This window comes from Panulirus ornatus, chromosome 71 (assembly GCF_036320965.1).
Source record: "Panulirus ornatus isolate Po-2019 chromosome 71, ASM3632096v1, whole genome shotgun sequence".
Classification (NCBI taxonomy): domain Eukaryota; kingdom Metazoa; phylum Arthropoda; class Malacostraca; order Decapoda; family Palinuridae; genus Panulirus; species Panulirus ornatus.
This window is the reverse complement of record NC_092294.1, coordinates 2,060,940-2,083,836: the sequence shown is the minus strand read 5'-3', so window position 1 is coordinate 2,083,836 and position 22,897 is coordinate 2,060,940. Positions and strand designations below refer to the sequence as shown.

The window sequence follows — 22,897 nt, the reverse complement described above, 5'->3', positions numbered from 1 at the left end:
CAAGATCCTTAGCAGCCGCATTACGCGCCTCATCAAGATCGATGATGCTCAAAAGGCATTCGTCCCTATAGACGGATGTCTTGAGAACCTCACGATCTTAGATGCGATCGCCGGTCGTGCGCGGGCACACGCCCACGGTGTGCACCTGGCATTCCTCGACATGGCAAAAGCATTCGATAGTGTTTATCACAACACTATCGAGCGGGCCATGTCGCGGAAAGGCATTCCTGCCGCTGTCAGGGCATATATTATGTCGTCGTACGACCGGGCCTTCACCCACATCGAAGGAAGTGACGATAATGCGGACAAGGTGAATATGACTCGTGGGGTCAAACAAGGTGATCCCTTATCGCCTATCCTTTTTAACCTTGTGATTGACGAGGGAATCACAAGAGTAAAAGAGACAGGCGTGGGAGTGAAATTGGGTGACCAACGGGTATCAGCACTTGCATTTGCTGATGATCTGGTTCTGGTAGCACAGACGCCCACTGGCCTCCAGAAGGCAATTGATGTCATGGCTGAGACCCTTGCGGGGGGTGGACTTCAAGTCAACCCGGGAAAGTGCCGTACCCTCAGCATGGAAGTCGACGGCAAACGCAAGACTTGGTATGTCAATCAACAGAGGACATTCCAAGTCTTGGGCAGCGCTGTCGGTTCCATGAATGCTGAGGACGAGTATAAGTACCTCGGCATCTTGGTCGGATCTAAGGGGCGGCGAAAGTCCTACGGCGCCCTGCTAGAAGAGGGGCTCCTAAACATCACCAGAGCCCCTCTAAAACCTCAGCAAAGAGTTGCGTTGCTTGTGGGACACTTGGTGCCCAAGCTCAATCATCGACTGGTGCTAGGTGAAGTTTATAAGACGCAGCTAGCACGTATGGACAGGCAGGTGCGAGTGGCAGTCCGCCGCTGGCTCCGCCTAGCCCATGACGTGCCCTGCGCATACTTTCACTCGGCTACAGGAGATGGGGGCTTGGGTATACCGGACTTTGTCTCGACCGTCCGTCTTAATAAACAAGCGCGGTTCGAGAAGTTACTCACCTCGACCGACCCGGTGATTCATGCGGCAGTTCGGGAGCCTGCAGTAATGAGCAAACTGCAGCGCTGGGCCGGACCCGCACGCATTGCTGGTCGGCAGGCGGGTAACAAGTCCGAACGCCTGCACGCATGGAGGTCCAACATAGTCAGTACTGTTGACGGAGCGGCTCTCGCTCCATCTGCTGCCGTGCCTCAGGTTAGCAGATGGGTCACCAGCGGGAACCGTTTCCTGTCCGGTTCGGACTATGTGAAGGCCGTCCAAGTCAGGATAGGCGCGCTGCCGACCCTAGCCAGGGCGTCCAGAGGCCGGCCCGAGATCAACGGCCTCTGTGACACCTGTCGTAAACCTGGGACACTGGGGCACATCGCTCAGATGTGCCCTCGTACCCATGGGGGTCGTGTCAGACGGCACGATAACATCTGTGCATTTTTGGCCGGACGATTGAGACAGAGGGGGTACCAAGTGGTCTGTGAGCCTCGCATCCCTATTGCGGGGTCCTTTAGGAAGCCGGACATCATGGCTTCCAAAGGTACAGAGGCCTGGATAATAGATGCCCAGGTCTCTGGTGTCCACCTCGCACTCTCAACTGCACACAGGCACAAGTGCAGTTATTACGGCACCCCGGAAGTCCTACAGGGCGTACGGGATCTAACCGGCAAAGACACCGTGCACCTAACATCAGCCACTGTCAACTGGCGAGGTGCATGGTGTCAAGAGAGTGCGAGTGCTCTCATTGGGCTAGGGCTGACACACCGGGACCTAGAGGTTTGCAGTGTCAAAGCCCTAACCTGGACGCATTCCCCCTACCGAATGTGGTCCAAGAGCACAGGGTAACATAATCGGGCCTGCCTCGAACATCTGGTGTCGGCCGTCGAGCAGGTCGAAGGTCATCTCCCCTTTGTTGGCATAGGGTGTGCGGGATTAGTCTGTTCTCCCGTGGCTCCCGGGCAGGTACCAGTTCCTGAGGTCGGGTTGTCGGGCGGGCGGTGGACGCCTTGGCAGGGTTGCCCATTGCTCCCGACCGACAGGCCGTTCTGGAAGGTTGAGCGGTGCTGGGAGGTTTCTGTGCTTCAGGTTCGGTAAGGTTTGGTATCGAACCATCGTCTTTCTGCCACCTCTAACTTACTTCTGTCTGTGCTATCAGCAGTCTGATCTAAGTCTTCCTCTTCTTCTGTCCATACGATCTTACTTCAATTAAACACTTCTTTCACTATCTACATGTAGTTTAGGTCGCTTACCGACATCCACCCCTTTTGTGTAGTTAAATAACTCTCAAAAGAGAAGCACAGTTTATTAGAAATGTAGTTAGACCTTCCTGCACGTCCCAATCAACTAATTGGGATCTATGAAGATAACCCACTAGCTGGGAAGTGGTAGACTCCTTTGAAGTGAAAATTTATTTGAGGAGATTGTACTTGCAGCGATGCAGCCTCGCCAAAGTCACTTCTCACTAGCGTGGTAACCCTGCGAAGGTGGAGTCCGGTATTAATACATGTTCGCTAGACTCAAACTGAAGACTCGCTTCTCAAAAGATGTTGTTTGATCTAACTCATAATAATGAAGCAACGCTGCTAATGAAGCAGTTAATCAGCGATTCAGCGACACAACACAACGTAATTCAAGATCTAATTAGTTTTCCTGAAGCCTTTTGTCCCTCAGATTGTAAAAGATATTTACGTGCGATGTGTTAGGTTATCTACGTGCGATGTGTTATCTACGTGCGATGTGTTAGGTTATGTATGTGCAATGTGTTAGGTTATCTACGTGCAATATATGTTAGATTATCTACGTGCGATGTGTTAGGTTATCTACGTGCGATGTGTTAGGTTATCTACGTGCGATGTGTTATCTACGTGCGATGTGTTAGGTTATGTACGTGCAATGTGTTAGGTTATCTACGTGCAATATGTGTTAGATTATGTACGTGCGATGTGTTAGGTTATCTACGTGCGATGTGTTAGGTTATCTACGTGCGATGTGTTATCTACGTGCGATGTGTTAGGTTATGTACGTGCAATGTGTTAGATTATCTACGTGCGATGTGTTAGGTTATCTACGTGCGATGTGTTAGGTTATCTACGTGCGATGTGTTAGGTTATCTACGTGCGATGTGTTATCTACATGCGATGTGTTAGGTTATCTACGTGCAATATATGTTAGATTATCTACGTGCGATGTGTTAGGTTATCTTCGTGCGATGTGTTAGGTTATGTACGTGCAATGTGTTAGATTATCTACGTGCGATATGTTAGGTTATCTACGTGCGATGTGTTATGTTATCTACGTTCGATGTGTTATCTACGTGCGATGTGTTATCTACGTGTAATGTGTTAGATTATCTACCTGGAATGTTTCTGAGACTCCCAAGCAGAAAGTGATAATCTGTGACTTGTAGAACTCTTGATTGTAACTTTTTCAAGTTATTTGAACATTATGACAGTGTTTTTGGTTATGGTTGTGTGTGTGTGTGTGTGTGTGTGTATATATATATACGCAACCATGCTCACACACACACACACACACACACACACACACACACACACACACAGTTTTCTGTTGGTTCAATATAGGAGTTTCTGCTGGTAGCCACAAAGAAAATGAAACACGAAGATCCTGTGGCCTGTTCCTGACTCATGTGTTCTTTTGTGACTCATCGACGTAGGTGTTGTGCACAGTTTCATGAGTCTGCTTACCGGATGTTCCTCTTCTCTTGAAGTATATATGGAGTGAAAAAGATTTTGTGTGATCGGGGCCTGAACATGCAGGAGGGTGAAAGGCGTGCAAGGAATAGAGTGAATTGGAACGATGTGGTATACCGGGGTCGACGTGCTGTCAGTGGATTGAATCAGGGCATGTGAAGCGTCTGGAGTAAACCATGGAAAGTTGTGTGGGGCCTGGATGTGGAAAGGGAGCTGTGGTTTCGGTGCATTATTACATGACAGCTAGAGACTGAGTGTGAACGAATGTGGCCTTTGTTGTCTTTTCCTAGCGCTACCTCGCACACATGAGGAGGGATGGGGTTGTTATTTCATGTGTGGCGAGGTGGCGATGGGAATGAATAAAGGTAGACAGTATGAATTATGTACATGTGTATATATCTATATCTCTGTGTGTGTATATATATGTATACGTTGAGATGTATAGGTATGTATATTTGCGTGTGTAGACGTGTATATATATACATGTGTATGTGGGTGGGTTGGGCCATTCTTTCGTCTGTTTCCTTGCGCTACCTCGCTAACGCGGGAGACTGCGACAAAGCAAAATATATGCATGTGTGTTTGTATTGATATATGTGTGAGAAATACTGGGAGATCCTCTCCACGTCTTGTCCCCAGGAAGGACACGCAATGTTTCTCCAACATTTCCTTTCCTTTCTGTCCGGCAAAATACCACAGTGTGTCCGCCTTTCATGCATTCCTGATCCGATCGAGCTAAAACTTGCCAGGCACACAACACAGTACCTTCATAAAATACACAGAACTCCTGGTCTTCACGATCTAGACTTTCCTTCAGAAAATGATTAGTATATGCTGTTCAAACTCGATTTTTGAAAGTAAAGAATGTTCATTCTAGTGAAAGAAATCAATCTTTTCCGGGACTGAACTGCGAGATACAGTATTTGCATTCGCTATGAATGGTGGTACAAGGGATTGGATTAAAGAATGCATGGAGCTGAGGTCGAATTTACCTTAGTTTACCCTGAAAGTAGAGTATGAGAGGTGGGTATTTGGTAGTGCGTATACCCCAGTCAGTGATAGGATTGAAGAAACAAAAGCAATTTGGAGGAGAGGTATAAGGGATCGGATCTGTGTGAGAGGTATAAGGGATCGGATCTGTGTATTACGGAATCCAAATCCAAGTGTGGATGATGTGGCAACAGTGGTCATACCTGGGTCACCATACGGTGTGGTGTAAACGGAGACTGGGAGGTGTGTGTTTAGAGAGGAATGATGACTGGGTATACATGGGTCGTGAACGTGGGTAGGTGGAGTTGCGGGTCAACAGGAGGTTTTAGAGTATATGCTCATTGACAGCGGTGTGAGAGTGGTTGTAGGTGGAATGTCTGGTTCATTTATAAGTACAGGTGAAGGTTGATAGTAAGAAATATGACGTGTATGTGTGACTGAATTTCGCAGACTGTGAAGAGAGGCGTGTGTACAGTGACACTGAGAGAGACTTGAGTGAAGAATGGCATAGCATGAGAGTCTCTGGTTCTACAGGAGTTGAGGAGGAGTGGAAGGTGTTTATAGAGGCAGAGAGTAAGCGTGTGGGTTACACCATCGTCAGTATATGGGAGGGAGTGCTGTCTTGTCAGGGTCGATTCTATTTCAGTAGACTCCGTCGTTTCCCTACTCGCAAGAAGTACAGGTCTGGACTTGCAGGAGCCTCATCCAAGGTTTCCTGGTGTTACGTAATGATGGTCTATACAGAGCCTCAAGATCACCCTTCATAGCGAACCGCCAGTAACTTGATCTTAGAAACAAGATAACAACATGTATCGCATGTGTTGATGGCGGGGCACAGACGCTAAGATTTTCTGACTTGTATATGTTACAGGCTCCAGAGAGTGTTAATTAACCTCTGTAGCCATGAATATACATATCAGGTATTATATATATATATATATATATATATATATATATATATATATATATATATATATATATATATATATATATATATGTGTGGGGAAGTACCAGGAGAGACTGTGTACAGAATGGAAAAAGGTGAGAACAATGGAAGTAAGGGGAGTGGGGGAGGAATGGGATGTATTTAGGGAGTCAGTGATGGATTGCGCCAAAGATGCTTGTGGCATGAGAAGAGTGGGAGGTGGGTTGATTAGAAAGGGTAGTGAGTGGTGGGATGAAGAAGTAAGAGTATTAGTGAAAGAGAAGAGAGAGGCATTTGGACGATTTTTGCAGGGAAAAAATGCAATTGAGTGGGAGAAGTATAAAAGAAAGAGACAGGAGGTCAAGAGAAAGGTGCAAGAGGTGAAAAAAAGGGCAAATGAGAGTTGGGGTGAGAGACTATCAGTAAATTTTAGGGAGAATAAAAAGTCAAGGGAGCAAATGGGAACTTCAGTGAAGGGCGTAAATGGGGAGGTGATAACAAGTAGTGGTGATGTGAGAAGGAGATGGAATGAGTATTTTGAAGGTTTGTTGAATGTGTCTGATGACAGAGTGGCAGATATAGGGTGTTTTGGTCGAGGTGGTGTGCAAAGTGAGAGGGTTAGGGAAAATGATTTGGTAAACAGAGAAGAGGTAGTAAAAGCTTTGCGGAAGATGAAAGCCGGCAAGGCAGCAGGTTTGGATGGTATTGCAGTGGAATTTATTAAAAAAGGGGGTGACTGTATTGTTGACTGGTTGGTGAGGTTATTTAATGTATGTATGACTCATGGTGAGGTGCCTGAGGATTGGCGGAATGCGTGCATAGTGCCATTGTACAAAGGCAAAGGGGATAAGAGTGAGTGCTCAAATTACAGAGGTATAAGTTTGTTGAGTATTCCTGGTAAATTATATGGGAGGGTATTGATTGAGAGGGTGAAGGCATGTACAGAGCATCAGATTGGGGAAGAGCAGTGCGGTTTCAGAAGTGGTAGAGGATGTGTGGATCAGGTGTTTGCTTTGAAGAATGTATGTGAGAAATACTTAGAAAAGCAAATGGATTTGTATGTAGCATTTATGGATCTGGAGAAGGCATATGATAGAGTTGATAGAGATGCTCTGTGGAAGGTATTAAGAATATATGGTGTGGGAGGCAAGTTGTTAGAAGCAGTGAAAAGTTTTTATCGAGGATGTAAGGCATGTGTACGTGTAGGAAGAGAGGAAAGTGATTGGTTCTCAGTGAATGTAGGTTTGCGGCAGGGGTGTGTGATGTCTCCATGGTTGTTTAATTTGTTTATGGATGGGGTTGTTAGGGAGGTAAATGCAAGAGTCCTGGAAAGAGGGGCAAGTATGAAGTCTGTTGGGGATGAGAGAGCTTGGGAAGTGAGTCAGTTGTTGTTCGCTGATGATACAGCGCTGGTGGCTGATTCATGTGAGAAACTGCAGAAGCTGGTGACTGAGTTTGGTAAAGTGTGTGGAAGAAGAAAGTTAAGAGTAAATGTGAATAAGAGCAAGGTTATTAGGTACAGTAGGGTTGAGGGTCAAGTCAATTGGGAGGTGAGTTTGAATGGAGAAAAACTGGAGGAAGTGAAGTGTTTTAGATATCTGGGAGTGGATCTGTCAGCGGATGGAACCATGGAAGCGGAAGTGGATCATAGGGTGGGGGAGGGGGCGAAAATTTTGGGAGCCTTGAAAAATGTGTGGAAGTCGAGAACATTATCTCGGAAAGCAAAAATGGGTATGTTTGAAGGAATAGTGGTTCCAACAATGTTGTATGGTTGCGAGGCGTGGGCTATGGATAGAGTTGTGCGCAGGAGGATGGATGTGCTGGAAATGAGATGTTTGAGGACAATGTGTGGTGTGAGGTGGTTTGATCGAGTAAGTAACGTAAGGGTAAGAGAGATGTGTGGAAATAAAAAGAGCGTGGTTGAGAGAGCAGAAGAGGGTGTTTTGAAATGGTTTGGGCACATGGAGAGAATGAGTGAGGAAAGATTGACCAAGAGGATATATGTGTCGGAGGTGGAGGGAACGAGGAGAAGAGGGAGACCAAATTGGAGGTGGAAAGATGGAGTGAAAAAGATTTTGTGTGATCGGGGCCTGAACATGCAGGAGGGTGCAAGGAGGGCAAGGAATAGAGTGAATTGGAGCGATGTGGTATACAGGGGTTGACGTGCTGTCAGTGGAGTGAATCAAGGCATGTGAAGCGTCTGGGGTAAACCATGGAAAGCTGTGTAGGTATGTATATTTGCGTGTGTGGACGTGTGTATGTACATGTGTATGGGGGGGGGGGGGGTGGGGCCATTTCTTTCGTCTGTTTCCTTGCGCTACCTCGCAAACGCGGGAGACAGCGACAAAGTATAAAAAAAAAAAAAAAAAAAAAAAAAAAATATATATATATATATATATATATATATATATATATATATATATATATATGTATATATAATAAGAGGATATCTGTGTGGAGAAGGAGGGGACCAAATTAGAGATGAAAGGATGAAGTGGAAAAAATTTTGAGTTGCGCTGTAGCATTCATTACCCTAGTATGATGAGAGTAAATGTGATATCTGACTAAAGATCTTCGTGCAGACTTCACTATGGTACTTGTCACGGTGACTGGACGAAGACTGCCAGATAGTGTCAGTCATGAAGAGATTACTGTAGTCTGTCTGCCTCATGAAACGAGTAAGACTCCCTCGTTGACGTATCGATATTTGAAGTTATGGTCATAACACTGTGAACGCAAAGCAAGTGAGAGACAAATGAAAGTTGTTATCTGTTTATGAGAATGAAAAAGAATATATTTTATTTCTGTGTTTCATCTAAACCTAATTGTTTGTTATTCAGTCCAAAATCTTACACTGAAAGTGAGTGAAATCTCGTTTCAGCAAGCGAGATTTTGTTACATTCCTGCCTTCTGTCTAGGCCTGTCTTATCATAATCCAAAGCTGATGACGTAAGCTGATTACTCTGATCCGATTGTGAGTTACTGAACAATGTAATCATCATTTCATTCACTCTTGGTAATCGTGAGGTCCAGAGACATGGCTGATAGTTGCTCATTAAAGATTAATCACGTATGTTTTAACCACTTCGTCCTTGAGATCGTGGGAGAAGCGTGGCAGTGAGTCGTCCTCGGGAGTGAGACATCATGTGAAGGTTCTTGGTTTCTCTCTCATGTTTATATCCTCTGTGTCAGGGATGCCAACAGGCGGAGGAGGTCGTAGTAGCAGCGGCATGAGCGGCAGCGGCAGCGTCGGTGGCGGCTCCTCCAGCGGCACCAGCGGCGGCACTGGCAGCGGCATGGGCGGCAGTGTTGGAGGCGGCGGCGTTCTGGATGGTGGAGGCGAGGGTGAGGGAGAGAGTAGCAGGTTCCTGCTGCTGGTGCCGCCCATGATCATGGTCCTGGTCGCCTCACTGGTGGCCATCCTCATCATGGCGCTCCTTGTCATTCTCCTGCTCAAGAGACGTGGCAGATTACGACGTATGGAGCGGGAGATGGAGCAGGTGGGTGGCAGACAGGTGAGTACTGGTGGGGCAAGTGGGTGGTGATGCAGGTGGGTGGTGGGGCAGGGAAGTAGTGGGGGGAAGGTAAGTGGTGGGTCAGGTAAGTAGTGGAGCCCCTGAGTGGGGGACGGGAGATCCTGGGGTTACAACTCCAGGATCTCTTTGTGGCAGGAGTCCTGGGTATATTTATAATCATACCAGTCTTTGTTTCCTGTTTCAATGCCAGCCAGCTATCCACACATAGATGATATTTTCTACGTCGCAGTCTTCAATTCTACGTAACAATCTTTTATGTGGTGCTATGTCGAAGGCCGCTAGGAGTCTGTGGTTATTTTGGAGCCCCAGTTATCATATCTACGGCTGAATAATTTCAATAAATTTGTTAAACCTAAAAAGAGCGGTAGACAGGGTGAGGTTGGTGGGTTGGTGATGGTGGTGTCACGAGAGAGTGAGGGTTAGGGCGGTGTTAGTACAGTGGTACTGGTGGTGCGAGGTGTCTGGAGGCAGTGGGGTTTGGGACGAGTTTGATGCTAGCTGGTGTCAGGAGAGAGAGTGGTTTGCGGCGGGGATCATGTGGCGATATTGGCCGTAGTTAGTGTTGGCAGAGAGTGGTTTTGGCAGACATTGGTGTTGGCTCTAAGTTAATGCAGAGAGGCACTGCTGGAGTACTAGAAACAAAGTCAAACTCATTTTGAATATTTTGTGCCTTAAACTATCAAGACACCTGAGGATATATCGCATATTATGGACAGTAAGCAGAATGTGGAGGAGGAGTTATATTGAGGTATAGATAAGGGTGTGAATACTTTGTTGTGAAACGGATGTGGATGCTTGATCTGGTATTACGAAGACCTGGTATGTCTTTGTCCTGGTGTGTGATGGGTGCGAGGTGAGAATTAACATCGGATATTACATCATTACACTGTACAGCTAAGTGGTTGCACTGCAGTTACCTACATACAGAGACAGAAATCATTTTGCAACTTGTGTTGTGGGACACAGTCTTGATTATCAACAGCTTGAGGTCATCAAGTAAACCTTAGATGAAATGGAATTGAAAAAGTGTAAGGTTATGGTCACAGCTTTGGCTGATGATGAACACCCAGCTTGACGAACGGAGAAGCAAGCAAAGGACTAAGAGTAAACAGAGGAAGATTTAAGGATTAGTGTAGGATGTCTTAGGATTCACATGAGGAAAGAAAGAATTATGACATTAGTAAAGGAGAAAAAAAAATGCAAAAACAAGTATTCTTTTATCAAAGCCAAACGAAACACAAATTATATTTGAAGTATTTGTACAATTTACTGATTGTTGAGAAGCTGTGTAGTTATCGCTGTGGATCAGTCTGGTGAAGTGAGCTTCTTTGTGACGAATATCATCGCCGGCAAGACTAAGAGAGCGATGTAGCAAGTGTTTTATGGTAATACATCTAGATAACATTAGATAATAGATGGTGCGTTTATAAGAGACAGGTGGTGTGATGGTATGTTTACAGGAGATTTTTACATCCCGTCTGTGTACGAGTAGGGAAGGAAGCTCATGTTAAGGAATAGATGGATGTATTATTAATGCGAGTTTGAAAAGAAAAGGTATAAGTACTCTTATGATAGCGTAAACCTAATATACCATACAACTTGTGTTAATTTCTAAACCTTTCTAGTCTTGCACATAATCTTACCACCGTATTTTCTGTCTGGTTGTAGACTCATTCGTCTTTTCTTTCCACAGGTCAAGTTAAATGAGGAGATGGTGTTTGTACATAGCAGAAACCCAGACAGCGTCTCTCGTGAGACACCAAGTAAGTTCAGCTTCACCTTTTACTTGGAGGAGCCAAGCTTTGGTGGCGAGTAGGGTGTTAAGTGAAGGAGGCTGGCTTATACCATGGCCAGGGTTTGCTGGGTCGCACTACCGACATAAAGGGGTTAGAGTTAGGATGTGTATGTGTGTGTGTGTGTGGGAGAGATAGTCTGTCTCTGTGTGTAATTACCTGTTTGTGCTGTATGGGAAGGGAATATTACTCTCGTTGGAGCCCATTGTGTTTGTGTGCGTGTGTGTGTCATTGAGCGGTGGCATTCATTTAGCAGTACTGTGTGGTGAGCAGTGGGTATGTATAGGTGTTAGGTGATGTGTACCGTAAGTGGTGGAGTGCCTTGATACGCGATATATAGTGAATTATGGTGTGCAGTGAGTGTTGGTGCACAGTGAGAGTTGGAGTACAGTGGTGTTGGTGTATAGTGAGTGTTGGTGCACAGTGAGAGTTGGAGTACAGTGGTGTTGGAGTACAGTGAGTGTTGGTGCACACTGAGAGTTGGAGTACAGTGAGAGTTGGAGTACAATGAGTGATGGCGCACAGTGAGTGGTTGTATGCAGTCAGTGATGGTGTAAAGTTAGTAGCTTGTGTGCAGTGAGTGGCTGTGTTAAGGGTGGTTTACAGTGAATGATAGTTTACACTTTACATTTTACTGTATCTGTGGTTTACGTGTAAACTCAGACCAGAGCCACAACCCGCCTGACAATAATATAACATGGACGATGGCATGTTGTGCGCTTCCACGTTCCTATGTCTGGCTGTGGCATGAGCCGAGCCTGACACACCGGGCCGGAGGCAATATAGTTTTTATCCTGTAATCCTCTTACTCGGCAAGATCTACTATGCACTGCAACGCTGTCCTCCTGTCTTTTTTACTCCTAGATATTTCTGGGTCAATCGTGAATGTATTGTCGGAATGATGATGAAATATGGACCAAGGACAACTCTTGTTTCATCTATAGCTTTGTTATGTGTGAATGTCTTTGTGGGACTTGTCCACACGCTCAGTTTAGAAGTGGAACACTAGTTATGACTGATTTTTTAAGCTTATGAGTCAGAGCGCTAAGCGGTGATGTGTGCTTTTGTACTTTTCCAGCTTGGAAAGTATGTTTACTGTTAGTACATAGTACACACTGGTACTGTTAGTACGTAGTGCACACTGGTTCTGTTAGTACGTAGTACATACTGGTACTGTTAGTACGTAGTACACACTGGTACTGTTAGTACGTAGTACACAATGGTACTGTTAGTACATAGTACACACTGGTACTGTTAGTACGTAGTACACAATGGTACTGTTAGTACATAGTACACACTGGTACTGTTAGTACATAGTACACACTGGTACGGAGCATGAGAATAGTTCAGGTGATTTTCTCAATTTTGACAAAGTTCTTTTTTGAAGTTACATGGTAAAAAGTGACATCGTATTGTCGCGTCTTGCCGTACTGTTATTGTCCACAAAGCAGGATTGAGTAGCCGAGACAGACTAGTGTATTCTACTCTCTAACCGTTTCGTATAGATTTACTGAAGCCAGAGTCTGCAATACGCATCCAAGATCTAGAGACCATTCAGTGGTGAACCTGTCCTGGTTAAGTTCACTGATAGCACGTTGTCCCTCGTATACCAGGTCGGTATAGCTCATTCTATCTCTCGCACGCCTTCCGCTTTTCTGAACGTCCAGGTCTCTATACTCTATATCCAAAGGCCTCCTGCTCGTTCCATATACTTCTTAGTGTCCCTTGACCCCACTTGCTTCCACTTGTGACACATAGTTCCTCTTCACCGGTCTACATCCGCTCATCCTCTACATATGTCCTTACCATTAGTGCACAGCCTGGCTAGCTCTCATTCAGATTGTGTTCTTACACTCTCTCTCTCGCTCATGCTATCATTTATCACACAGGTCGACCCACCTCACATCAGTTATCGTCATCAGACACATTTCCAGCACGTCTACTCTCTTCCTTTCTCATGCACCAGAAGAGCAAGAGGCACGTCTATACCATACTGTCGGGAGTACTGTACATTCAGACATCGTTGCCTTGGATGGCTCTGACCTCCTCTTCTACGAACTTGCTAATGCACTTAGATCCTTAAGTCTCCTGCTCCCGCTCTATGACTCGCATCAGCCCCAAAGGTCCAGTTGCTGCCTCGTTCACTCCTATATACGTAAATCATTCCACTTCAAGATTTTCTCCGTACAGACTTACAGTTGAACCATCACATTTGTTTACAGTTGTTCTCAACTTTCTTCTTTCTCACTTTCGCGTACAACGCCGTTTGAATATTTATTCTTTTCATGAAAATTGGCCAAGAAAGACAAGGAAATGGCTTTATGCACTTACATCCATACAGTAGCTGTCATTGATTTCCCCCTTCTCTCGTTCCCTCTACTTCTGACATGTATACTCTCTTAGTCTTCCTCTCCTCACTCATCCTCTCCATATGACTAAACCAGCTCTTTCTATTTCTTATTCAGTATGCCTTACTCATTCCACATATTGCCCTTAAGCATTTCATATCCAACACATGCACCGTCTTTACATTCTGCCTAAGGCTCACGCCTCTCATCCATATAGCACTGACAGACCTACTGTAACATCAGACATATCTATCTTTACCCTTGAAGACAGTGACGTTTCTTCCACACATTGCTTAGTGATCCCAGAACCTCAGCTCCCACACTCACCCAGTGGCTCACTTCAGCTCCCATGGTTCCATTCCTTGCCATGTTCACTCCCAGGTACCTGAAAACTCCACTTCCTCCAAGTTCTTTCCATTCAAAAACTTTCCCTTGCTAAGATATCAGCTTCTGTATCTCTCGAATATACCACTAAGACTGTGTACCTGTTCCTCGCTCCAAGACCCTTGCATTTACCTCCATCACCAACCCATCCATAAACATGTCAAGCTGCCATGGTGACATCAGACAACCCTAAGGCCACCTTCATTTGGAACAGCTCCCACGCCTCTCTACTACCTCGCACATATGCCTTATTCTCATGATGATAACTCTTCACTGCCTCTAGCAACTTTCCTTCCACACCATATATTCGCAACGCCTTCCACAGTGCATTTTTATCAACCCTGTCATATGGTCTCTCCAGATTCACAAACCCCACGTAGAATTTTTGTTTCTCTACATATTTCTCGCACACCTTCAAAGTAAAAATGTAATCTACACATCCTCTACCATTCCTGGAACCCTATTATTCTTCCCAAATCTGAACCTCTGTGCATGTAATCAGCCTCTCTCCCTTACAACATACAAGATACACTCAGCAAAATTGTTTATATAATTTGAACATACACATTTGTCCCCCTTGCCTTTATACAGTGGCTTTATACAAACACTCCGCCAATCCTCCATGCTTCTCGCCACGAGACATACATAGTGAAAATCCAAACCAAACAATAAACAACAAAATAATTCCGTAGTTTAAGAAATTCAACCGCAATTCCATCAAATCCATCTGCTTTGATGCACTTCTTACGCGACGATTTAACCGCTCTTTCTCCTTTCACTAAACCATTTTCTATGACTCTTTACTTCGCGTTCCTCCACGTCCGAAACATCCCACATTTGCCACCCTGTTGTCGAACACATCTAACAGCCCCTCAAAATACTCATTCTGTCTCCTCTTTACCTCATTTGTGCTTGTTACATTTTTTCCTCTTGCCTCCTTCGCTGACGTTCCCGTCCATTAAACTCCTTCCTAAACATTTTCTTATTCTCCCTGAAGTCTGCTGATGCTCAGTTTTATCTTCGCTTTCAGCCCCGCCTGAAGTTTTTTTTTTTCTTTACATCTCCCAATCGCTTGCACTCCCTCCCTGCAGATAACGCCTATACACCTCTCTTTTCTTCCTCACTAGCAACTTATATTCCTCATTCCGTCTTTCTCACCAGTCCACTTCCCACCTTCCCGCATGCCGCACACTTCTCTCACACATGGATGGAGTGCTACCCTGAACACCTCCTTCTCCTCGCCCACTCTCCTAGATTCAATCACTCACCTTTTACCATTACACCCTCACTCTCTCTCTCTCTCTATCTCTCTCTCTCTCTCTCGGTGTCTCTTCTCACAAGTCTCTCGTGCAAGATCACTGAATTTCGCCACCCTCCTCCTACACACATAATTTCCGCTTTTCTTAAAGTTTTTACAAACCTTCACCTTCGCCTCTACCAAGTAGTAATTAGACATCTCATCAGCTGCCCCTTTCATCACATATAGTCCAATAATGCGACCATTTAATCTTTCCCACTCACCCAAGAAAACTTATGTACGTCCTGCAATTTATAGTTAGTATTGTAATCACTAGGCCTTTTTTTTAGTAAATAACTCCATAAACTGTTCACCATTCTTGTTCACGACACTAGGTACCTCATAGCTCACGATTGTACCCTCATCTGCCACATTACCCCACCGTCGCACACAAATCACCCATCACTAATACTTGGTCCCTTATATGAAAACTGCTGACACAGTCACTCAGCTGCTGCAGAAATACTATCCTGTCTTCTTTAGTCCTGTTATCTTCCGGTACATAAGCACTAATAATCACTTATCTCTCGTATTTCACTTTCATTTCTACCCACATCAGTGTGGGGTTCCATTCCTTAAACTCTTTCAAATGTTTTTACAGCTTCTCCAGCAGCAGTGCTACCCCTTCCTTAGCTCTCGCCCTCACACTAACCCCTGACTTACCCCCAAGATATATTCCCAAGCCATTCCTCCTCCTCCCCATGTAGATTTGTCTCGCACTGAGCTAGAATATCTGGGTTTATCTCCTTATACATAATACCTATGTCTCCCTGTCTCTCATCTTGGTTACTGTCAAACACATTCAGATACCTCAGCCTGAGTCTTTGAGTAGGATGAGCACCCTTCGCTTGGCGCCGCCTTATGTTCCATCCTTTAAGAATTAAAGATACAAGGCTTCCATCAGGGTATGTTGATGTGGGATTATATTGAGGGAATCTTTGTTTCGTTGGGCAGGTGTTGAGTGTTTATGGTTGCTAGGCAGCCCGTGATTGTTCTGAAAGCTCTGTTCTGTGTGGTTTGCCGTCATGTTGTATTTGCTCTTAACAGGTTAGTGATCACGTAGGTGAGGGGTTGTTAGTTTACGGTGAAGCAGATGAATATATTGTAAAGATTACTACGGGATCTTGCTTCTCTTGAGATGTAAGGTAGTAGCGCATGAAGATGGAAGAGTTTTAATTTTTAGACGGAAGATGAACAGACGAGCAGGCATGAACGCAAGCTCGGAGGCACAGTCTCTCAGTTTATGAGGATCGATGCCATCTCGTTCATAAGTTTTGACTGTGTCTAGAGAGAGAGAGAGAGAGCGTTCTTTTCGGACATTACGAAAAGTAATTCACAGGAAGGGGCACAGGATTAGTAAGTGGAGCATCAGGGTTTGAAGGAATGTTAGTAGTCCAGGGTAGTGTTAGAGGAGAAAATAGAATCAAGGAAAGCTACTTTGTGTGTGTGAGAGAGACAGTGATAAGTAGCGACACATACATACAGACAGACAGACATTACTAAGTAAATAGATACATAAATCGATCAAATGTGTAACTGTAGATATATTTTGGTAAAATATAATTCCATCTGAAAAGAGGGTAGTAGTAGTATAGTAATGGTAGTAGTAATGGTAGTAGTAGTAATGGTAGTAGCAGTAGTAGCTGTTACAGGCAATAGTCGTGCAGCGGGATGGGTAATATAATGTCCTCATTACGTATACATAACATGGATCTCCATAACTCTGGTCATGACGTATGGCAATGTCGTTCTTTATGCATAAGACATCGGCGGAGCGACAGACGTGCTGGACGTATTGTAGTCATATCTTATGCAAAGGTTGGCTCCGGGAGGATAGACGAAGCATGAGGTAGCGGTAGGTCTGGGTTTTGGATGGTTCTCTCACAACTTGCGTGCCTGAGTGGCATTAGATTATTATTGATATATTATACTTATGATTGCCCTATGTGGCTGCAGGATCGAGGTACATTAGGTAAGGCGGGATTACAGAGAGAAAAACCTTCTAGAAATGGATACCTGAGTGATAGGCATTGTGAATTTGTGTTTTTTTTTATCCATTTAGAGATGACATAAAACTGGAAGACACTTTATTAACTATCGATATTTCAGGATTGGTAGTTCATGTATATTTGAAAGGTGTCATTGATACGCGTAGAGGAATAAGTTGGTTGATCATAATCATTATAACCTTGTGGCTACCATAGCCTTATCCATCCACGAAACACGTACAAGCTGTTATGATTTACAGACCTGGAAGGTGGCGCACCACAAACTGGTGTCAGACATCATCATCTTAGCTGTCTACTAAGCTGCAAAATATCGAAATGTTTTATGATATTTTGTTTCTGAAAGATGTTTAGAATTCTCAGTACCATGTTTAAGCCGACTAATTAAGGTAACTGACTCTCTCGTCGTGAAAATGACTCTTTTATTCTACAGTTACGATGAAGGAGGATGAAAAGTTTCCCTTTTATGATAATGTTTGTTGCCGTGTGCAAACACTGCCACCAAGGATGACCTGTGAAAATGGATCCAGATGAGATGGCGTGAGGTTGGCCTGGGGAAAGTTAAGTAGTGTGGTGGTGAGGGAGTGGTGGTGTGTGAACCAGCGACGCTCAGAAGTTATTGTGAGGACGACGCACTTACGGTGTTGGGTATCAGTCTAGCTGCAGGATCAGGTGTGGCAGTTGACATGAAATAGGTCTCTCCTCCCCTGGGAAGTCTTCGCGTCTCTGAAAACAAACTTTAGCAACTGATGTCGGAGAAGGGGATAACACTGCCTAATTTATAGTTTGGATCTATTTCTCGGCAGGCCACGTCAGAATTACCATTTCATTATCAAATGATAATGCGTTCGATTCGTAGAACGTAATACCAAGTATTTTCTTTCACCTTAAAATTTTTTTTACAAGTATGAGTCGTTCTCTTGATGCAAACATATAATTAAACTCCAGGTGTGAATGACTTTGTTTATAATTAAACAGTGTGTAGTTATTCTAACATTAACAGTTAATCTAGTCAAAAGCTTCGGCTCCTGATTGTCTAATGTAGTTGCAAGACCGGAAACAATCCGTGATGAAATTAACATAAACATCAGAGTAAAGCGAGTATATAACCAGTGCATTGTTGCTTCTGATGATGGCCAGTCACGAACGAAGTAAACATATGAAAGATATCAAACGTTTTAGGCATTTGATGTATATTTTGTGGATTATAATGGACGTATGGGTCTAGAAGATACTGATGTCAACGCTCTATATTCCCTCACGAATTCCAGTGTTTTATGTCATCTTCTACATACGAGGAAAGATTATCCTTCCACTTTAGCAAGAATAATTCTTCGTCTTTACGTTTATTATTTGCTCGAGATATGTTCCTTGATGACTCTTGTTTCCATTATGGATTATTTTCTGCGAATCAGATAAGTTCGATGAAACTTTGGCGGTTCTTTAAGAAGAAGCCAGAAGCCCTCACCGATGTGCGTCATCTTAAAAATAAACATGATAGGTAGAAATAAGCAAAATGTGCTGGCAGTGTCTTTGGCCAAACTTAAAGTTAGACGTGTCATATTGTGTTTATTACGACGTCATAATTAGATTTGAATTATGTTCAAGAGAATTCTAGATCTGAAAACCCGAGTTGTACTGTCAAAATGAAGACCAACTTTGTCTGCTCTGATACAGCGTGAAACTCAAGCTGGTAAAATCTTACACTATTACCACTAACAGCTCACACAATTGTTTATAAGAAGGAATACAGAGGAATTCAAGCAGCTACAGACCATTGGCTTCCTCTCGAGTCTTTTTGTGATAGTAGAAGTTATCAAAAACTCACAGATCGGTGTGGTGAAAGTCATAAGGTATACATATGATTCATAGGTAACATACAGAAAATTGTCAGTGTGACTAAGGAGGCGCAAATTATACAAGTCTTGGACTTGAAGCGAAATGTTTATCAAGTCTATTCTTATATGTATCTATAGTTCTGCTCTCAACCACTCCAATTGGCCAATCGTTCCATATGTTAACAATCCTGGTGAAGAAGATGTACTTAACCACATTCGAGGTAAAACGTTTTCCAAAGAGTTTGTATGTATTACTGTGAGTGAAAACAGACGAATCAAGTATTACGTTGAAGGATCAAGATTATCTAAGCAATCTAGAATTATGAATACTTTAGTCACCTCGTAGCCATCTCTTGTCCTAATTAGTTAATTGATATTTACATCATCTACACTATATGATTTTTCTTCTCAGTGCTGTGATGTCTTTGACAAAGGTCTACAGTTGTGTCTATGGAAATAATCAAGTTTGTAAATCCATCAACTCAACAAACCAGGAAAGAAACTGTTTTGTATCGATTTATGCTACAAGGGCAAAAGAAAAAATCGTATAGGAATAGATATTAGTACATAATGTAGTATATCTACATTATTTTACCAGAAAAAAAGATTTTCAGTCGTAAAATCCTTCTCTTTGTCAGGTTAAGGTAGTGTAAACATGATAAATTTCAGTAACAGTTGTATGATATCCACAGAACTGTTCATGTATCATCACGTTGTACAAGATATTTACTGTTTCCATCTCATTCTGCTGCAGTTTTAAACCTTTTAGTTTCCCTGGGGGATAAGCAGGACGCAAGGGATTTCGTCAACAACATCGTCTCTCGTTTCTTTGCCACAAGAAGCGGCAACTGTTCTTGACAGGTTGTCGATCGTAGGGTGTTCGTACCTGGCTAAACCTTTGGGAATATATTCGTATCTTTAAACTGACCACAATGTTTGCGTGTATAATGTTGGATTTATAACGGCGAGCGACTCGTTCATTAGCTAGAAATCGTTGAACGTACGTAAGACATAAACTGTCTTCGCTACAAGACATGCACGACAACACTGAGTTCTTCTGATTGCTATTATGCGTAATATTAAGTATTCTGCTTAACTGAAATTTTCGCAAGGTTGGTGAGTTGGTCAAGTATGGATTTCTCACATATCGTCATGTATACTTCTTCACTTCCCACACGTTCCTAAGTAAACCCCAAATAACGCTAAGGTATTCACAACGGAACTACGCCTACATGATTCGTATATTTTGGTCAGATGAGGAAAAATTCCAGAGCGAAATATTAAACAGTAAATCAAGGGAAAGTCAAAAGCGTAACAAAGAGATTTCCCCAGAGATCCAAAGAGGATATGGGTCATATGTTCTCTGTTCAGGATCAGCTGAAACTCAGATTAGTGTTAGTAATGACGGGATGGAGCAAGTTGAGCGCAATTTGAGCAGTAGGTTTTAGGGTCGAAATATTAATGGTAGGATTATTTCTGTATGTCTGTTCAACAGGATTCATGAACTCATCATGTTCATGAGAACTGTTCATGTCAGAGTTTGAGAAGCTGAGGTGCCTTGAAGGTGAGGGGAGAGTTGTCTGTGGTCAGCCTCCTCAGGAGCCACAGTGTCAGGCTGTACGTGTGGAGTGGTAGTGCTCCGTGGTCAGTGTCGGGTGTCGTCTGTCCCTCGCCTGATGCATTAGATTCCATTGGCTGTTGCAGCAGTGAAGGTAGAGTTACGGGAATCATGGTCGGTACGTTGGGTACTTCATGATCAGCTGCCGCTTCTGGTATGCTCTTCTGTTTCAGTGAGTCAGTTCGTGTTAATGGGAACCTGGGTTAATTCTCTCATCTGCTCTGGCGTTGGTCATTATGACTTGTTTCGATCAACAATTTTGAAGTTTTATTAGATGATTCCCACTACTTTCGGCGTGTGTGCGCGCATTGAGCTGGATTTACTTTGTTTTCAGAATGGCATTTCTGATTTTACGCTTTAAAACCTTGGCTGAATATGACTTTTTGTAGTTTCCATATATGTGGTCTAAGAGCATTGTAATCCTTTTACGTGTGTTCATGTTCGACTCGGCGAGCACACTGTGTGATCTCCGTGTTCGAGACAAGTTTTTGTGTTGTGTTACTTAACTGTGCAGCAGCACTAGTGTTATGTTGTTAGAGACATAACCATTCCAACTGCAAATGATGGCTATTGATACGATGTTGTAATACCTTCAGTCGTTGTTGATAGTCTTTTGTGGTCATGTCTGTCAAAATAGATTTTCTAAGTGTTTGATCCTTGGAATCGGAATAGGTCTGTCATGCTGGCCCGGGCTTGTGTTCCTAAGCTGTCGTTTCTGATAATGATGTAGATCTGGGGTTTTCAGACTGTGGGTCGTGACCCGCTGGCTAGTCGCGCTGGGAGCTTAGGTGGGTCAGGGGATGACTCTGTAAATTCCATGTAAATTTTGGTAATAGACTGTTTGATTCGTACTGATGCGGACGGTTGTGGTAGTCGTAGCAAAGATTATGTTTTTCAAATTGTATATATATCGTCAGGCTAGGAGGCCAGTATTAGATAAAAAGATGATGAATAGTTCAATGGTGTGTTCTGGGATGATTTATTTTCCTTGATAACTGGTTGTATTCAGACAACAGTGCTTGAGAAGGACGCGGAAGGGAGAATGTAAAAATATTAAGCTACGGTGGATTGGGGAAAAACGAACCTTTGACCTAGATCATTGTCTTATAAGACTTTGATGTTAAGTCTAATTGATCGTCGACATTTAAAGTCTATTGACTACTATTTTTGTGTATTAGTTTTGGCAGCTCTTGGGTAATATTGTGGCTCAACAGAACGTCAAATGATTTGTTCTCAGCGATGTGGAAATATAAGTCTCCGTTGCTTTAGTCGTTCTCCAACTAGGGAGGTATTACCGCTTGGGTAGCGGGATGGTTAGTGATGAGGGCCCCAGTCAGTCAGCATTATGATGTCCATTTCTCTCTCGTTCTGGCTTTCTCGCTGCCACATGTACACGTGTGGTGCTGCCATCCAGTCTACAAGTTAACTCTCTACTTCCCAAACACGACACTTGACTATACGTAACTCAAACATCCCTTTCCTCTCCACTCTAATATTTTCTTTCTATCTATTCATATCTTGGCAGTACATCTTTTCGATTCCACAGTGACAGAACTGGAACATGGTCACCGGACCAGAAGGCCTGGATGGTTTCCAGAGCCCCTCATCGACCGATGTTAAGTGGATGGCACCTTCCTCACTCATGAAGACACAGTTCCCAGACCTATTTCTCAGTTTATTCCTTCAACATGAGCTAACTCAGATTCAGTGCCATCAAAACGCTATCTTTAACACTGTCGCGTAGTCGTTTTTCCAACTCATTTTATGACGTGTGTTGCAACGCTGGCCTCATGCTGTGCTGTGCTGAACAAGTAGCGGATACGCTATCTTGACTAGGATGGTGTCCATCATCCCGTCTTCCACTACTTATTCAGTCTGCTTTCCTGATCCGTGTCGCATTTTCCTTCCCCTAAAGCCCACGCTGCCTTCATTTCTGCTCAGAATCACTGCAGAGCAGTTCTTCGTAAAGGCAAGCACACCTTATAGAAAAGTCAGCTGATTTGACTTTTACTGACAGATCTTTCTCTTCCTCATTTCAAAGAATCACCAGATTGTTCTGTAATTCAAGCTCTTCCCTTTTCTTCTGACCTGATTAATCCATTGCCGATCCTCCAGTTGATAAAGCTGGTCTTTTGTTGTGTACTTTATTTTCCTTTAATTCATCTTTAGATAATGATGTATGTTTTCCTCCGCCCCCAATTCCTCCCACTGAACCTATGGTGTATCTAATATTCTCCTTGCTCATGGTCGCCTGAGAATTACCCCATCGCCAGATGCATACAGCGTTTGGCCCAGATGTCATACTTCATCGAGCTCCAAGGTCGTGTGCGTCCGAGCTAGCTACGATCCTCGCCCGTATACAACGACTTTGTTTAGAAGCAATGATTTATTTTCTTCCTCTCAGGGGCCACCCTGGTGCAGTCCATC

General features: G+C 43.8%; 1 protein-coding gene across 5 annotated transcripts in view; it reads left to right on the top strand.

The window, feature by feature from the left end:
* The window catches only part of LOC139747993 (uncharacterized), a 585,795-nt gene that overhangs the window by 547,437 nt on the left and 15,461 nt on the right, over positions 1-22,897 (top strand). For 3 of the 5 annotated variants that reach the window (XM_071660527.1, XM_071660525.1, XM_071660526.1), the window contains 2 exons: positions 8,843-9,165; positions 10,880-10,949. In XM_071660527.1, the coding sequence (XP_071516628.1) occupies positions 8,843-9,165; positions 10,880-10,949 (393 nt within the window). The remainder of the gene's footprint in view (positions 1-8,842; positions 9,166-10,879; positions 10,950-22,897) is intronic. The other 2 variants (XM_071660528.1, XM_071660529.1) reach the window with 2 other exon arrangements.